The following is a 16038-nucleotide window of genomic DNA, read 5'->3' as shown; positions in this document are numbered from 1 at the left end:
TCTGAGCCCAGGGAGGACTTGGAGGGAAAGACGAGTTAGAAATGTGCAGGAAGGGGAGAACAGGTCTGATGAGGAGTGACTGAGGGAAATGGGGTTGTTCAGCCTGGAGGAGACGAGGCTGAGGGGAGACCTTCTGTCTCTACAACTCCCTGAGAGGGAGTTGGAGCCGGGTGGGTGTTGGTCTCTTCTCCTGGGTAACCAACAATAGAAGGAGGGAAAGTGGCCTCAAGTCTCACCAGGGGAGGTTTAGGTTGGAGATAAGGAAAAAGTTCTTTGCTGCAAGAGTGGTCAGGGGTTGGAACAGGCTGCCCAGGGAGGTGGTGGAGTCACTATCCCTGGAGGTGTTCCAAAACCATGTGGACATGGCTCTTTGTGACATAGACATGGTGTTGGGTTGGTGGTTGGACTTGATGATCTTAGAGGTCTTCTCAAACCCTGATGAGTCTGAAACTCCAGCAGGGTTTTTCAGAGCTGGGCTGTGGCAGGTTGAGGTGACAGTATTGGGGAATTGGTGGCTTCTCTCCCCGTGCCCTGCAGTGAAAGTGTTTATGACAGTGCACAATAAAGGCTGGCTGAAATCCCCTTGCTCCTTCCCAGGTGCACAATCACGTGCCAGTTTTGTGCCCAGCTCTGGTCTGTCATGTGTAGCAGGTGGCAGTGGTGCCAGGTGGTTTGGATCAGAAAGTGGAGAAGAATCAAACATTCAGTTTCCACCAAATTATCAGTTCAGAAGGAGCTGGTGTTTTTATGGAATGTGGACTTCCCCAGTGGTGGGATATCACCTCCACACCACAGGCTGAGAAATGAGAGGTGCTGGAGGCCAAACTGGGTGTTTTAGGTGAAACCCCAGCCCTGATGGTCAGCCAGCACCCACAGGGAACCTCCAGGACTTCATCCCTGGCTGTCATTCCCAGTTTGAGTGACCCAGCTCTGGTAGATTGTGAGATGCCCTAGATCAGGACCAGTGCATTGTGTATGGGTGTGCATGGTGTGGCTGGAGCGTGCTGTGGTTGGACCCACCTCATCCTCTGCTGGCTGCCATGGCTCTGTTTTTATTGTGCAAAGAGATTTATGGTCTCCTCAGCAGGGTGTGTGTGTGCTCATGATTTATTAGATGGTGGCATAAACACAGTGTCTCCTCTCTCCTGTGATGCCCTGGTTCTTACAGCCTTGCTTCTTGGGATGAATTGGAACTGCAGAGCTTCATCTCTGACCCTTGTGTGAGGTGAAGATACTTGGGTTCCCCCATCCCCAGGCCACGTGGTGAATTTAGCACCTGAATCACAGGGAAAGGTCACCATGGCCAAAGAAGTCGATACCCAACATCATGGATGTCCCTGCTTGGCCACCCTGGGCTGATCCAGCCGGAAAGACAGCACACAGCAGAGACACAGCCTGCTTCTGCAGCCAGCACTAGGGCAAGCTCCTCCTGCCTGCAGATGGAACCATTAATTACAAGCTCCTAATTAATTTCCCACTTCTAGCAGAGGGTTTAATGACAAAGCAAGGTAGTGGAGTACAATGCTGGGCTCTACTCCCAGCTTGGGGGTTTCAGTTGCATTGCCAGGCTTGGCTCTTGGTTTCTGGTTCCCACCAAGGGGTTTGGTGGCAGAGCTGAGCCCTGGAGTGGGAGTTTTGGCAGGGCTATGACACCCAGACACTGCTGTGCCCTCTGGAGCATCTTCCACCCACCAGTCATTTGCATGGAGCCATGCACAACCTGGTGTTTTAGGGAGGAAGGAACTGAGGCAGGGAGCAGTGATGGCAGCTTTACTCACAGCCGCTGGAGGACAGAGTCACTAAAATCTCAGTGCTGAGTCTAACCCTGGGGAAAGGTGGCCCAGGCTGGGCTTTTTTAGCAGCCTTGGGATTTGCTGAGTGTTGCCTGTGATTGCCTGCAACTTGCATTGTGCTCCTAAGAGTGTGGCCAGCTGGTCAAGGGAGGCTCTCCCCCCTCTTTGCTCTGGTAAGGCCACAGCTGGAGTACTGGGTCCAGTTCTAGACTCTGCAATCCAGGAGGGTCAGGGAAACACTGAAAAGAGTCTAGTGGAGGCTATGAGGATGATTAAGGGACTGAAACATTTGTCTTGTGAGGAAAGGCTGAGGGACCTGGGGCCATCTAGCCTCGAGAAGGGCAGCCCCAGAAGGGCTCTGATCAGTGCTCAGCAAGAGCTAAAGGGTGGGGGGCAAAAGGATGGAGTCAGATTCTGTCCAGTGGAGCAACAGGGTAAGGGGCAATGGGCTCAAACTAGGACCCAGGAGGTTCCACCTGAAGAGGAAGAGAGTTGTGAGCGTGCTAGAGCCCTGGAGCAGGCTGCCCAGAGAGGTTGTGGAGTCTCCTGCTCTAGAGACTCTTAAGAGCTTTCTGAATGTGTTCCCGTGTGACCCTGCTTTAGCAGGCCGTTGGACTGGATGACCTCCAGAGTTCCCTTCCACACCCCTCTCTTCTGTGATTCTATGGTTCTGCTGCATCCCTGTCACACCCCATCATACCCCACACTCCATTACTGAAAGCTCCAAGGTGTTTCCAGCTGGTCTTTGTCTTCCAGCTGCTGCTACCAGAGGGGGCAAATCCTTCACCCCACTTTGGCAGGGGGATCAGCACGCAGGAGGACCACGATGATGCTCCCAGCTGTGTGCAGGGCTCAGCTGTGCTCCTGGATGGGCAGATGCAGCCTGGAGAGCCAGGTAGCCCATCCATACTTATGCCTGACATTAATTTCCATCCATTTCAATATTTTATGAGCATAACTGGAAATAAAAAGAGAGAGAAAAAAGAAAAACTAAAAACAAAAGAAGAGTTTAGCACTGGTTGAGGCACAGAAGCTGCTGGGCGTTGACTGTTCTGGCGAGCTGCCTGGCAAGCACGTCCCAGGGTGCTGCTGGGTGCTGCCCATGTGGAGGGTAATTGCTGCAACGGTGCATGAACCTGCGTGGGGACAGCCAGAGGCTGCCCCTGGAGCTCTCCTGCCTCCAGCCATAGCCTTGGGTCCTGGTGGGGCCCCTCCCAGCTCTGGAGATCCCCTCGAGGTGGGTGCTATGCGTGGAAGGCTTCTAGGGGTAGATCTTGCTAGAGCTGGGCTGAGTGCGAGGCAGTGGGAAGTGAGTGTGATGCTGTTGGGCTGGATCCTGCCTGTGTTGAGGCTCAGGTGGATCTGCATATGGGATGCTCCTGCTCCCTCCCTGCCTCTGTGCTCTTTGCTTCCTGGTCCTCTGCTAGCATCTGGGCATTGTGGCCCTAGTGATGGGTCAATATCTGCCTCAGTAGAGGAGAGTGCAAAGGGATGGAGGGAGGGGGTACTGGGGTGGTCCTCTGTCCATGGAGGGTTCTGCCATGTCACTTACTTCTCTCATACAGACACTGTGGCCTGTGTGGACCCTGAGGAATGTGCCCGTGTGTGTGGGGCTGCTGTGGGCTGCTCCAACATTGCCTACCCCAAGCTGGTGGTTGAGCTGATGCCCAGTGGTAAGTGGGTGGGTAGGAGAGGGCATCTCCTTCTTTACAGGGCTTTGCTGCAGCCCAGGGCTGCCCTTGAGGTTTATCATGGCTTAGATGTTGGAGAGACCCCATGGATGGTCTGGGTGGGTTCCATGTGGGGGACCACCCATGTAGGCCCTCCAAAGGTGACTCCAGAAATGATGGGGGTGGATGCAGGTAACCCTGAGGCAGTAGAGGGTCTCAGTATCCCAGGGTGTCCCCAAAATATCTTCTTACTCCAGTGGAGATTCCAGCATGTGCCTGAGGAGGGGGAGGCACTACCCTTAGGTGGAGCATTGGGGATGTCCCATCCCCTGGAGCTCAGCCCCAACTTGATGGTCTCTCTCTTGCCTAGGACTGCGGGGTCTGATGATTGCAGTGATGATGGCTGCACTGATGTCATCCCTGACCTCCATATTCAACAGCAGCAGCACTCTCTTCACCATGGACATCTGGAGGAAGTTGAGGCCGGGAGCTGGCGAGCGAGAGCTGCTCTTGGTGGGCAGGTAGGGACCAGGGGTTTCGAGGAGACCCAGGCTTTCACAAGGAGACTGGTGAGGCTGGTCCAGCCTTCTTTGATCTACCTTTGGTGCCCAGAAGCTTGCAGAGTGCCTGAGTTTATGAAAGGAAAACAATCCCGTGGATTATTTGATGTATGAAAGCTCTGGAGAGGCAGGCAGGGCATTTGGAGGGGCAGGGCTGTGCCCTCACTGCCTCCAGCCCGTTCTCCCAGCAGAACTAGTGGTGGCTCCTCGGCAGAGTCACAAGCCAAGTGCACGGGGGACCTTTGCCAGGTGGCAAAGGGCAGCGCTGCCCTGGCTGCTCTTGCGGGATGGCAGGTGCCAGCAGGGAGCCCAGGAGCCTGCCCGCGGTGCCACGCTCCAGGCGGCAGAGTCAGCGCTGGGGAATGCCCTGCACGGTGCTGGGGTGCGCGGGGAGTGTCCTCGGCGTGGGGCAGACAATAACAAGGAGAGAATCTGGGTCAGGGCTTTGGCTGGGCTGTGCTGGGGCTGCAGGGAGGGCTGGTTGGTCTGGCAGCTCCAGAAGCAGCTACTTCTTGGCATCTTCCATCTCCAGAGGGTGGGAAGGAGATGGGCAACAATCCTGGGGAACCACAGTCCCGCGCAGCTCCTCTGTGAGAACTGGGGTGGTTGGCTCAGGGGCTGCCTTGCCTCTCCCTGACACTAGCTTTGGTGACAATGCAGGGTGACAGCGCCTGAGATCTTTCCGAGGATGGCTCATGAGTGTTTGGAAAGGGCTTTGCCTGCCCGAGGCAGGCGGCACTGGGCGGCTGATGCAAGCAGGGTTCTGCCAATCGCTGCTGTTGTACAGCCCCGTGGGCACAAAGCAAACCATAAACCTTCCAGAGAGGATTAAAAAGCTGCTGAAGCTGCAGGTTTGAGGCTTTCTTACCTGCCAGCACGGACACAAGTGGCTTGAAGCTGTCTCTCAGGAGGGCTCTGGGAGCCTAACCACCTCCCGTACCCACCAAGGTGGGCATGCCCTTGCCTAGGAGGAAAGGTATTGGCTTGTGGGACCACAGAGCTCTCCTGGTTCCTGCACTTGGTGGCTTGAGCTCCTGAGGTAGCCATGCCACTTGCCTGGGAATCCTCGCCAGGATTTGATGTGTGCTCTGTGCCAAGGTGATGCCATGCTGGTGAGAACGTTCAGTCCTTCCCAAATCCCTCCAGCCCTCGTGGCAGGCCGTGCCAGGCTCTGCCCTCTCCATCCCTGACAGTACAGGGACAGATGGCTTGGGGGTTATTGCTGAAGTTAGGGTCACAAGCAGCACCCCAGACTTGCCAGGGTGGAAATGCCCCATCCAGCTCAGGAGAGGAGAGAAGGAATTTGCTGGTAGTTCCTGAATCTGGGATTTTGAATTCTTACTGTGGCCGCACCACTTGGCTGGCAATTCCTGCTCCTGTTTGGTGCATGCTCTGTGCCAAGGAGATGGCACAGTGATGACAACATCCAACCCTCCCCAGGTGCCCCCTAGGCAGTGCTAGGCTCTTCCTCCAGCCTTGCCCAAATCCATACTTCGGGCTGCATGCAGAGGGCTTAAGGCCACTCACCACCCTGAGCTCACCACCATGCTCCTGCATTCTTTCCATGACCTTCTGGTGTTCTCTGGTCATTAAAGATGAACCCAACACAGGTTTTTTTTCTTGCCCCTTGGTCCAGGAGGTGCATTCTACACCCCACCTGCTTCCTTTTCCAGGCAGGCTGTGGGGTCTCTGGCTTAGAGATGCTTTCAGTGCTTTTTCTGCCTCCCCACCTCTTATTTTCTCCCAGTTCTGCTTTCTAAGCTGAGCAGATGGAGAAGGAGGTAATTCTGGGAAGCTGCAAACAAGCTGGGCTCAGCTATAAATATGGTGGTCTCTGGGATGTGTCCTGCTCAGCTCATCTGCTCAGACTGGGCCCACAAAGCTGGGGTCTGGCCAAGACCTCTTGCTTTGGAGGAGGATGATGCTGCAGGCTGCAGCTGGGCTTTGGCTGAGAGTGGGGATGGTGCTGGGGGACAAATGCACTCCTCTGCCACAGCCTGGCTGGGGGGAGCTGAGCATGGGGCAGCTCATCTCACATCCTCATCTCTCAGGTGGGTGCTTTGGCTGGATGTTGAGAGCATCACCCAAAGCTGGCCAGAGGACCCAGGCTGTGCAGCTAGGGGCTCTTCACAGCACGAGTGCCCATTGCCTGCTGCTTGCCTATTTGGGGTCCATCTTAGCAGCCCAACCCCTGACCCTAGGGACCCATCACCACCACGGTGAAGCTGTGGGTGTGAAGAGGTGTGAGTGGGTAGGACAAGAACTGCATCCAGTGCCGCGTTGCTGCTTGCAGGATGGTCACAGTGGTGCTGGTGGCCCTCAGTGTGGTCTGGATCCCTATCCTGCAGAGCTCCAGTGGTGGCCAGCTCTACGTCTACATCCAGGCTGTCACCAGCTACCTGGCTCCTCCTGTCACTGCTGTCTTCCTCCTGGCTGTCTTCTGGCCCCGAGCTAACGAGCAGGTACTTGCTGAAGGTGAATGGGTCGAGGTCACAGCATGGTGCCAACAATTTCTTGCCCACCTAGCTCCCAGGAACCCAGTAGGAGGTGATGCTGGAGAAGTTAGGAAGAGGAACTGAGCCCGGCTGGTGTATCCCAGAGAGCTGGTGGGTGGCTGGTGCAAACAGAAGGAAGAGGCAGGTGCCACCACGCATGACCATCAAGTGTGGCATGGCTCATGTGGCTGACAGGGGACATCTCCTGTAGAAAGTGTTCAAATTTGGGACAGGGCTTGGCTGGCCAGGATGCAGGGACCTTTCCCACCCAAACCACTCTGATTCTAATGACTCTCTCCCAGTGCTGGCTGGAGGGAGCAGCTTTCCTGGGGGTATATTACCCTTGTGGGGCTACTGTTGCCCCTCCAGCCACTCCACTGTGGACTTTTGCTTTGCAGGGAGCTTTCTGGGGCCTGATGGTGGGGTTGGTGCTGGGACTGGCCAGGATGGGGCTGGAGCTGGCGTACCCGACGCCCCACTGCGGGGTCCCTGACCGCCAGCCCTGGCTGCTTGCTGACATCCACTACCTGCACTTTGCTGTGCTGCTCTGTGCCACCACGGGGGCCATCGTGGTGGGGGGCAGCCTGATGACCCCCCCAACACCTCCATCCCAGGTGAGGAGGGCACTTAAGACCTCTCATCCTTGCCTCATCCACACTCCCAGCCTCCTTGGTCTGAGGTGTTGATGTCACCCAGGTGCACCCTGGCTGAGGGAGTCCCCAGGGGTTTTACCCTGGGGGTATTTTCTCACCATATCTCACTCTGGTTTCTAGCTGAAGGATCTCACCTGGTGGACCCTCTCAGGGAAGCTTCCCCAGCCCTCTGTGGATGACACATCCCATGGACCCCCTGATGGTGAGTGAGTCTTCTGGGGTGTCTAGCAGGAGAGGCAACTTCAGAGATCAGTGGTCCCTGCCTGTAACGGGCAGCAGCATGGGATGGATGCCCTGTGCCTCAGTTTCCCCAGGACTGTGCCACTCACTGGGAGGTGGCCAGTCCCCACAACTCTCTGCATCACTCACTCTCTGTCTTTCTGTGCCAGGTTCCTCCTCTAACACCCCAGGCAACCAGCAGCCATCAAATTGTGAGGGACTCCTGGTCACAGCCCTCAAGGACACCAGAGAGTCTCACTTCTGGGCCCATGTCTGCAGCATCAATGCCATTGTCCTGATGTGTGTCAATATTTTCTGCTATGCCTATTTTGCCTAGCAGCCTGCCAGCCTCTGAAGAGGAGAAAAGTCCTGGCAAGGGGGAGAAACGGGGATTTGGGTGGCAGTTTTGACTTGGCATACCTGGGACGTGGGATGCTTAAATCCACTGGTGTAATGAGCTTGGTGTTCTCGGCACCATGGACTCTAAGTGCATCCTGGGGAGCTGTGAGTGGTATTTGTGGGTGTAGTGAGTCCTCAGGAGGGGCCTGGGAAGAGATATTGGAGTGGGCAAATGGGGGCTGAAGGGCAGAGGGGATATGGGGAGAGACATTGGGGTGGGCAAGTGGGAACTGCAGGGGAAGCAAAATCACAGTTAAGCAGCAGATGTGTGAATGTGGCCATGGGACCATCAGAGTGGTGGTGGAGAAGGAGCCCCCACACTTGAGGGTGTCACCCAAAGATGTTTTACTAGCTCTAAATAAAAAGCACTATTAAAGAACACCACAATTTGCAGCACCCACAGGACTGATTCCCCCGGGAGCAGCCTTCCCTGAGCACCCTGTGCCCCAGCACCCTTCTGTGGAGTTACCAAACCTGGCTGCATCCTGGCTGCCTGCAGGCCTCTTTGGAGCTGAGGCTTTGCCTACAGGGTCTGGAGAGGACCAAAGGTTTGGGACACATCTGCTCTTCCCTCTTATTACTGTCATCCCACTGGACTGTGGCTCTGGAACAGTTTTTGTGGCCCTGGTTCAGTGTTCCCTGGAGAGCAGGGCTGTCAGCCCACGGCAAGAGGAGATGCTAAGGCTGGTGGAGGTCTCCCAGGCCAGGGGAGGAGGAAGAGCCATGGCTGGGGGGTCCATCTCCAGCACAACCCACGCTGCACTGGGACCTCGTGCGCTGTCGGACGCCATCTGTGGGGACAAGGGACGTGCAGTCCACGGGCAGGCACAAGGCAGCTCTAATGAGTGGGGGGCCGTGGGGGCCGTGGTCCCCCTGGCTTGCCCACAGCACCCCTGGCAGCTCACTTGCGGATGGGGTGGACGTAGGCACGGGGGAAGAGGCCGACGCGCCCGTAGATCTTCCCCTGCCACCAGTTGGGATCAGGGCAGTCCAGGACCTCGATGATGTCCCCACGGAGGAAGGGCAGCTGAGAGCCCTCTTGGCCTGAGAAGTCAAACTGAGCTTGCACGAATTTGGGTCTCCTCACCTGGAGGAAAGTCAGGGGCAAATGGTGGGTGGGAGGAGAAGTGACCCCCATCTACCAGCCCCTCCCCCCTAGGCAGCTCTGTCTGCGTTCCTGTGGTGATGCAGGTGTCATGTCACAGCATGGTGAGGACCACCTGAGCATAGAGGGTGTGGGAGTACCTGGGGTGCCTGCTTCTGGGATGAGAGGTGGTAGCTATGGACCCTGAGTGCTGGGACAACCCCAGGTACAAGGGAAATCCTGGGGTGTCAGCGAGCACCCTGGGGTGCAGGGCAGAGCTTGGGGTGCAAAGGACCACCCCAGGGCACATAAATGCCTGGAGGACTCAAGATGGGTGCCCAGAGGACTCATGCCCCCCAGAGGCAGGTGGCAGCTCTTTCCTTTCTGAGTCCTTCTGGGTGCTGGAGCCACCCCCAGCTCAACTCCCCAGGCAGTTTCACTGCCTCTGCAATCACCACCCCAGGGTTTGGCATTGGCTGGAGCTTTCCTGAAGCTGGCTGCACCCCATCCTAAGATCTGCCACACTGCCTCAGGCATCACTCCTGTCCCGAGGGACAGTAGTGTGGGCCTGAGGTGAGCTGCCCTGCCCTGCTGAGCTTCACTGGTGGCTTTTCTCCACCTTGTCTCAGGCTGCTGCACCTTATTCTGCTTGATGCTGCCTCAAGCAGAGCCTGAGTGTGGGGCCAAGTGCCAGCCAGGTGCCTGGGATGTCCCTGTCTGCCTGGTGCAGAGTCCAGGGCAAAGCAAGACCATTAGAGTGCTGCTGACCCACGGATACAGCCCATGCCTCAGCTTCCCAGTGGACCACAGCAGAGAGGTGGCAGCCCTGGTACCAGGGGAGTGATGCAGGATCCCAAAGGGACCACATGTAGGCTCCTAGCCTGGCCTTGCTGCCATCACCTCACACCCCAGCTCTGTGTGTCTCCATAGCCCCATCCCCTGGTGGTACCTCCTGGCTTTGGTCCTCATCCCGGAGGAAGATCTGCTGCTTTTTGGAGATGGTGGTTGTCCTGTAGAAGTCCACCAGCTCGTTGAGAGAGTTGAACTTTTCCTCCCAGAGGAAATATTTGCCATTCTTCTCCCTGTGCACCTTGAAGTGCTGGACATGCTGTCCATAGCTGCAGGGGGAGGACGGAGGTTACTCCAGTCTCTGGATGCTGGCAGCACCTAGACACCCTCCTGCCATCGTGGGTAAAGCACAGGGGCTGCTGGCTGGGCTGGGTCTCTGGAGAGCCTGTGCATGCTGTGTTTGTGCCCACAGGTCCCACTACACCCATCCTGCCATGGCTGGGGTGATGATGGCACCAGAGTCAGTCCTGGCTTTGCTGATGAGGCAGATGAGTGACACAGACCTGCAGGTGAGACTCACCACAGCTCATCCTACAGTGGCTGAAGCTCAGTGCCTGGCCATGACTCTCAGCACAGTGGGATGCTTGGGACTGGCAGACCACTGGCCATGTGCGAGGCAGGTGACCATCCATGGAGCAACAGGGACCATATCTGAAGCCAGAGGGTCAAACTGCTCATGCAGGGCAGGTAAGAGAGCAGGGCAGCCATGGGCTTGGGTGCTGGCACAGCTTGGACTTTCCTCATAGCTCTGGAAGGGCTCACTGGGAAGAGTCTGGGGATCTCGTGGTCCTTGCACCTCACCAGAACCCTCCTCATCCTCCTGCTTCACCAGCAAGGGAAGCAGCAGCGGGAGCTGCAGGTCTCAGCTCCACGTGTATGGGGAGGAGACTGCAGCAGCTGGGTTTGGGTTTCCAAATCCCCAGGGACCCCACGGACCCTAAGCTGCAGGAGGATGGGGAGGGTTGGCTGGGATTTCCATGTGGTGGCACCCCTTTGGTGTGTACTTGGAGGTGGCAGGTGAGGGTACCCATGATGTAAGGCTGGCATGGGGCCATGGCAGGGACCTGCTGCTGCCAGGCCCCCGGGCAGAGGCAGGGACTTGGCCACGCTGGTGACGCAGGGCAGAACATGGCTCCCTTTCATTATGGGCAAGAACCTCCTTAAATGCTTAATTAGAGATTAGCAGCATGAGAAAGTGCCCGACTGGCCTGGGGCTGGCTCCTGCTACCCTGGCCCCGGGCAGGGAAGGGGCAGCAGTGCGGTGAAAGGCTAAGGGGCAGGCTCTGCCTCTTGGTACACTGCCAAAATCACTGGCCTCATGGCATTGAGATGCTGTGTCCCTTTGTCCCTGAGGATGCTCTGAACAACTTGTTCCTCCAGGATATATCCCCTGGGCTGTGCTTGCAGCTTGGACCCAGCCCTGTTGTGACCTACATGGCTGTACTGAGGGACGCCCCAGTGATGGAGGCCAGTGGTGCAGGCAGGGAGGAGGCAGCAGTAGTGATGGAGACAGAGCATGAGGCTGTGGAAGGGAAACAAAAGTGGGGAGACCCTGAGTGAAGCTGGTCACCTGGACAGAGTGGGGTACCATCTCTCCTTTGAGTTGTCCTGGGCAGGGCAGAGTGCTCACCCCTTCCCCAGCACCACTGTGAGAAGCATGTGTGAGGTTGGCCTGATGCCTTCAGCCCCCAAAACGGGGGCTGCAGGGGACCCTTGCCCATCCCACCAGGTGTCCATCTGCTTCCCGTGGCTGCTTACTTGACAGAGATGGAGAAGTGGCCCGGGGTGCTCTCGCTGTCACGGATCAGGAAGGCTCCGGGGTGCTTGCGCTGGAGGAGCTGCTCCTCTGCCAGGTGCCGGGAGATCCTGCCCACGTACCACCTGCGGGGGGCAGCAGGCTCAGCCACGGGTACCACCGGACACATGGGGCACCCCAGACCCCAGTGCCACGGCTCAGTCCCACAGCATGGAGGCACCAACAGCCCTAGTGTGGGTGGGGTCCCTGCTGAGCTCCCTGTTTAGGCTGGGGCCCCCACACCAGTGTCTCCCCCATCCCCAGTTTGCCACAGTGCTTTCATGGGGGGACAGCAGGGTTGCAGGCATGTCCCCGTGCACTGCCTCATCCACGCAGGGTTAGTGAGCATTGCCAACAGCTGTGACCACATCCTGTCACCTGTGTCACCACACACCTCATCCTCCACTTTACTGCCTGTCCTCTGACTCCCTGCCACACCCCATGGCCCTCTGTGGGAACAGGCCTGGCAGGGGGGCAGGTTGCAGTGCAGAAAACTCTCTCCATGCCAGGACAAAATTTCCTGCTTGCATTGCTGGCAGCTGCTAAAATGAGGTCATAGGATTGTAGAATTGTTTGGGTTGGAAAAGACCTCTAAGATCATCATCAAGTCCAACTATTAAACCATGCCCTTGAGGTGCTATGTCCACACCAGGGATGGTGACTCCACCACCCGACTGAGCCTGGCCACTCTTGCAGGAAAGCAACTGTTCTTAATCTCCAACCTAAACTTCTCCTGGCACTATTTCAGGCCATTTCCTCTTGTTCTATTGGCTGATACTAGGCAGAATAGGCCAACCCCTACTCCACTATAGCCTCCTTTCATGGAGTTGTAAAGAGCCAGAAGGCTGAGATGTCTCAGCCTCTTCTCCAAACCAAATAATCCCAGTTCCTTGAGCTGCTCCTCACCAGACCTGTTTCCCAAACCCTTCACCTAATCTGGACCTGATCCAGCCCCTCAATACCCTGCTTGGAACAAGCGCCCAAAAGTGACCCCAGTGTTCAGGGTGCATCCTCACCAGCACCAGGCACAGAGGCACGATCACCTCCCTGCTCCTGCTGGCCAGACTATTCCTGGTACAGGCCAGGATCCTGTTGTCCTTTTTGGCCACCTGGGCACACTGCTGGCTCATGATGAAGCAGCAGAGTCTTCATGTCCTATCCCTGCTGAGGCTGTGTCCATGTATTTGGGAGCTCCAGACCATAGAGACTCTTTGTTACTTGTTAAAATTACCCTGTGAATGATCAGCCATGGGCTCTGCTCATCTACAGGCTCTGCTCAGCCATGGGCTCTGCTCATCTACAGGCTCTGCTCAGCCATGGGCTCTGCTCATCTACAGGCTCTGCTTGGCCATGGGCTTGGATCATCTATAGGCTCTGCTCAGCTATGGGCTCAGATCATCTACAGGCTCTGCTTGGCCATGGGCTCTGCTCATCTACAGGCTCTGCTCGGCCATGGGCTCTGCTCATCTACAGGCTCTGCTCGGCCATGGGCTCTGCTCATCTACAGGCTCTGCTCAGCTATGGGCTCAGATCATCTACAGGCTCTGCTCAGCTATGGGCTCAGATCATCTACAGGCTCTGTTTGGCCATGGGCTCTGCTCATCTATGGGCTCTGCTCATCTAAGGGCTCTGCTCATCTACAGGCTCTGCTTGGCCATGGGCTCTGCTCATCTACAGGCTCTGCTCAGCTATGGGCTCAGATCATCTACAGGCTCTGCTCAGCTATGGGCTCAGATCATCTACAGGCTCTGTTTGGCCATGGGCTCTGCTCATCTATGGGCTCTGCTCATCTACGGGCTCTGCTCATCTACGGGCTCTGCTCATCTATGGGCTCTGCTCATCTACAGGCTCTGCTCGGCCATGGGCTCTGATCATCTACAGCCTCTGCTCAGCCATAGTCTTATCATCTACAGACTGCTTAGCCATAGATTCTGCTCAGCCACAGATTCTGCTCACCTACAGGCTCTGCTCAGCCACAGATTCTGCTCACCTACAGGCTCTGCTCAGCCACAGATTCTGCTCAGCTACAGGCTCTGCTCAGCCATGGGCTCTGCTCATCTACAGACTCTCATCATCTACAGATTCTGCTCAGACACTCATCTTTGGCACAGAGCATCTCCCAGTTCCAGCCCTCCAAGTGCTGCCCAGAAGAGGCTATGCCACACTTGTCCCAGCTGGTCCACCAAAGATGGAGAGGCAGTAGGATCTGCTCCAGGCTGCCCTGAGCCCACGTGTTCCTGCTTCCCAGCTGTAAGTTCTGCTGTGGCATTGAAATAGGATTTGCCAGGGATAATGATCCAGAAGACACAGGTTAAAGCGGGGCTGGATTAAGCTGGGCTTTAATAAGGCAGTAATAGGATTGTGTCTAATGCAGCTGTAATCCCACAGTGCTTTGTTGTTCCCCAGTTATCATTTATTTAGTGGGCAGCCTGGTGTGAGGGTTGAATTTCTGTGTGTTGGGAGGATGTGGCCCTGCTGCTGCCTTCTGTCCCCTCTGGCTGTGGTGACAATGGCAGGCTAACCCAGCAGGCAGAACCCATTGCTCCATAACTCAGTTTTCCCATGTGTGGGACCACCCTGGCTTGTGGCACAACTTTGGGCATCAGGATGCACTGTTGGTGGTGGGAGAGGATGTCCCAGTGCCTGTAGGTGCTACCAGAGCAGGACTTCAAGCCCCCTATTGTCCTTGTGGTGGGAAGGTACTTACGGATGTGGCTTGACCTTGATGTAGTTTTTGGGAACAAAGCCCTCGCAGCCATACAGCTCAGCCTTGTACCAGTTCTGGTCATCTTCCATGTTGAGGATCTAAGTTGGGAGAGGAGCAGGGAGGCATCAGCCTGGCTGCAGTCCTCTTGGGACAGGAGCCAAGTGGGACCTCCACCACTGCCCCACAACCCCCACAAAAACCTCAGAAAAAGGGGGGCCTGGCTCTGACAAAGGTGACATGCTTAGGGGGTGTCTAGGGGCACCTGTCCAGAGCTGGCTGCTTCCCCCAGCACTCCTCAGTTCACAATAGATGTGGATGATTCAGGTAGCTGGCAATCTTCCTCCCAGGGAAGAGGGTAAAATCTATCTCTGGGACAAGCCGGGGTGGCAGCAGGCCCCCCGTGTCCTCCCCGGGGAGGTGGCAGCTGGGTGGCTCCTGGGAGGAAGCATCCTGGTGCGAGCAGGGGTGCTGACGCTCGCTTCCTCGCAGCACCACTTTCCAGCCTCCCACGCAGGGGCCCGGGGCCGGCACAGCTGTGCAAACAGGATCCGAAACCCCGCGGGGAAAACACGCCGGGCAGGCAGGGACACCACGGTGGGGTTGGGGCCCTGCGGTAACCCTTGTCCTCTCCGGGGCTGGCTGCACCCCATGAAGGGCGGCTGGGTGCTGGGGATCCAGGAGGAGCTGCTGGCGCTGCGGCGTCAGCCCTGCGGAGAAGGGCGAGCGGCTGGGCAGCAGGGCTGGCTGGGGGTGCTCTTGTGCCCATCGCAGGGCTGCAGTCCCCTGGGGCTGTTTTGAGCCATCTCTGAAAGGTTTTTTTTTGAGATTCCCAAGTGGAATCTGAGAATCCATCCCAATGCCAGCATGAGGGTGGGAATTTGGGCATACGGGTCCCTGAAGCCCCCAACGCTTCTGTGGGACAGCAAAAATTTGTCCTAGCCCCAGGGCCTGCCACAGAGGACATGTGCCTCATCTCAGGTGCGAGCCTTCTGGCAGATGTGGCTGATGGCACACACGAGTGGTGCCCACCACTGCTGGCAATTCTGCTCTGCACCCCCAAACCCTCAAAGATAGCTCCTGATGCCCCCCAGGAAGCCCCAGACAGGCACCAAAGCCAGGTGCAATGACATCACCCCATGCTCTGTGCCCACTCTGTCCCCTAAACCAGCAACATCCGACTCCATCACGGCAGGTGCTGAGCCCTCCCCCCCTCGCCGCCACGGCTGGTGACCCCCTTGCTCCCCATACCTTTAGAGTGTCTCCTTTCTTAAAGGGCAGCTCGTCCTTCGCTGTCGTCTGGAAGCTGTACAGAGCCACCGACTCCATGGTGCTGGCTGTCACCAGGTGGTGGCAAGGGGTCCTAGGTGCTCAGCATGCTGGGGGTGCGGGGCTGGCCGGGGGCTGGCTGCCGCACGGCGCAGGGCTCCGAGGGCGCAGGGCGGTGAGGGTGCAGGCTGAGCGCACGGCGCAGCGGTGCCGTCGGGCAGGAAGCTCTGCTGGCGTCAAGAGTGCTGCTGGGACCGAACCCTGAGCACCACGCGGGGCGCTGCCGGTGGGCACAGCTGCCCAGATATGCTGAGAAGTGGAGTGAGATGCCAGGGCAAAAGAACCCAGGGGTGTCAGTCGGTGGCAAAACTTGATGCTACTGCTGCTGTGAGCCGTGGGTGGCAGTGACTGCAGCCGGGGCGGGGGGTTGGAAGGAAACAGGATGGCAATGGCTGGACACAGGTAGAGGATGTGGGTGAAGTGTTTGGTGAGCAAGGCGAGGAGGTGGTGCTGATGGGGGAGTCTGTGATATCTTGCAAGAGCTGAGC

General features: G+C 57.1%; 2 protein-coding genes across 2 annotated transcripts in view; one reads left to right on the top strand and one right to left on the bottom strand.

Moving 5' to 3' along the window:
* The window catches only part of SLC5A10 (solute carrier family 5 member 10), a 43121-nt gene extending 35119 nt beyond the window's left edge, over positions 1-8002 (top strand). Inside the window, exons 8-13 of the mRNA XM_064153533.1 lie at positions 3359-3466; positions 3834-3984; positions 6317-6485; positions 6917-7132; positions 7292-7373; positions 7561-8002. Coding sequence (XP_064009603.1) covers positions 3359-3466; positions 3834-3984; positions 6317-6485; positions 6917-7132; positions 7292-7373; positions 7561-7727 — 893 coding nt within the window. The 3' untranslated portion in view covers positions 7728-8002. The remainder of the gene's footprint in view (positions 1-3358; positions 3467-3833; positions 3985-6316; positions 6486-6916; positions 7133-7291; positions 7374-7560) is intronic.
* Positions 8003-8117: 115 nt separating this feature from the next.
* On the bottom strand, positions 8118-15711 carry GRAP (GRB2 related adaptor protein). Its single transcript, XM_064153534.1, has 6 exons — positions 15473-15711; positions 14225-14322; positions 11481-11603; positions 9823-9991; positions 8695-8876; positions 8118-8580 (listed from the first exon to the last, which is right to left on the bottom strand). The coding sequence occupies exons 1-6, from the start codon at positions 15548-15550 to the stop codon at positions 8445-8447; spliced, it is 786 nt and encodes a 261-aa protein (XP_064009604.1). The 5' UTR covers positions 15551-15711; the 3' UTR covers positions 8118-8444.
* Between the last annotated feature and the right edge of the window lie 327 nt (positions 15712-16038).

Source organism: Pogoniulus pusillus, chromosome 13 (assembly GCF_015220805.1).
Source record: "Pogoniulus pusillus isolate bPogPus1 chromosome 13, bPogPus1.pri, whole genome shotgun sequence".
Classification (NCBI taxonomy): Eukaryota; Metazoa; Chordata; class Aves; order Piciformes; family Lybiidae; genus Pogoniulus; species Pogoniulus pusillus.
The sequence above is the reverse complement of the archived record's forward strand: the minus strand, read 5'-3'. Positions and strand labels throughout refer to the sequence as shown.

Excerpts from the sequence above, each read along its gene's own strand:
- GRAP (XM_064153534.1), bottom strand. The coding sequence starts at position 15,550 with ATGGAGTCGGTGGCTCTGTACAGCTTCCAGACGACAGCGAAGGACGAG. Across the intron at positions 14,323-15,472 it reads AGAAAGGAGACACTCTAAAG|ATCCTCAACATGGAAGATGA; the intron begins GTATGGGGAGCA and ends CTCCCAACTTAG. Across the intron at positions 9,992-11,480 it reads CACTTCTCCATCTCTGTCAA|CTATGGACAGCATGTCCAGC; the intron begins GTAAGCAGCCAC and ends CTCCCCCTGCAG.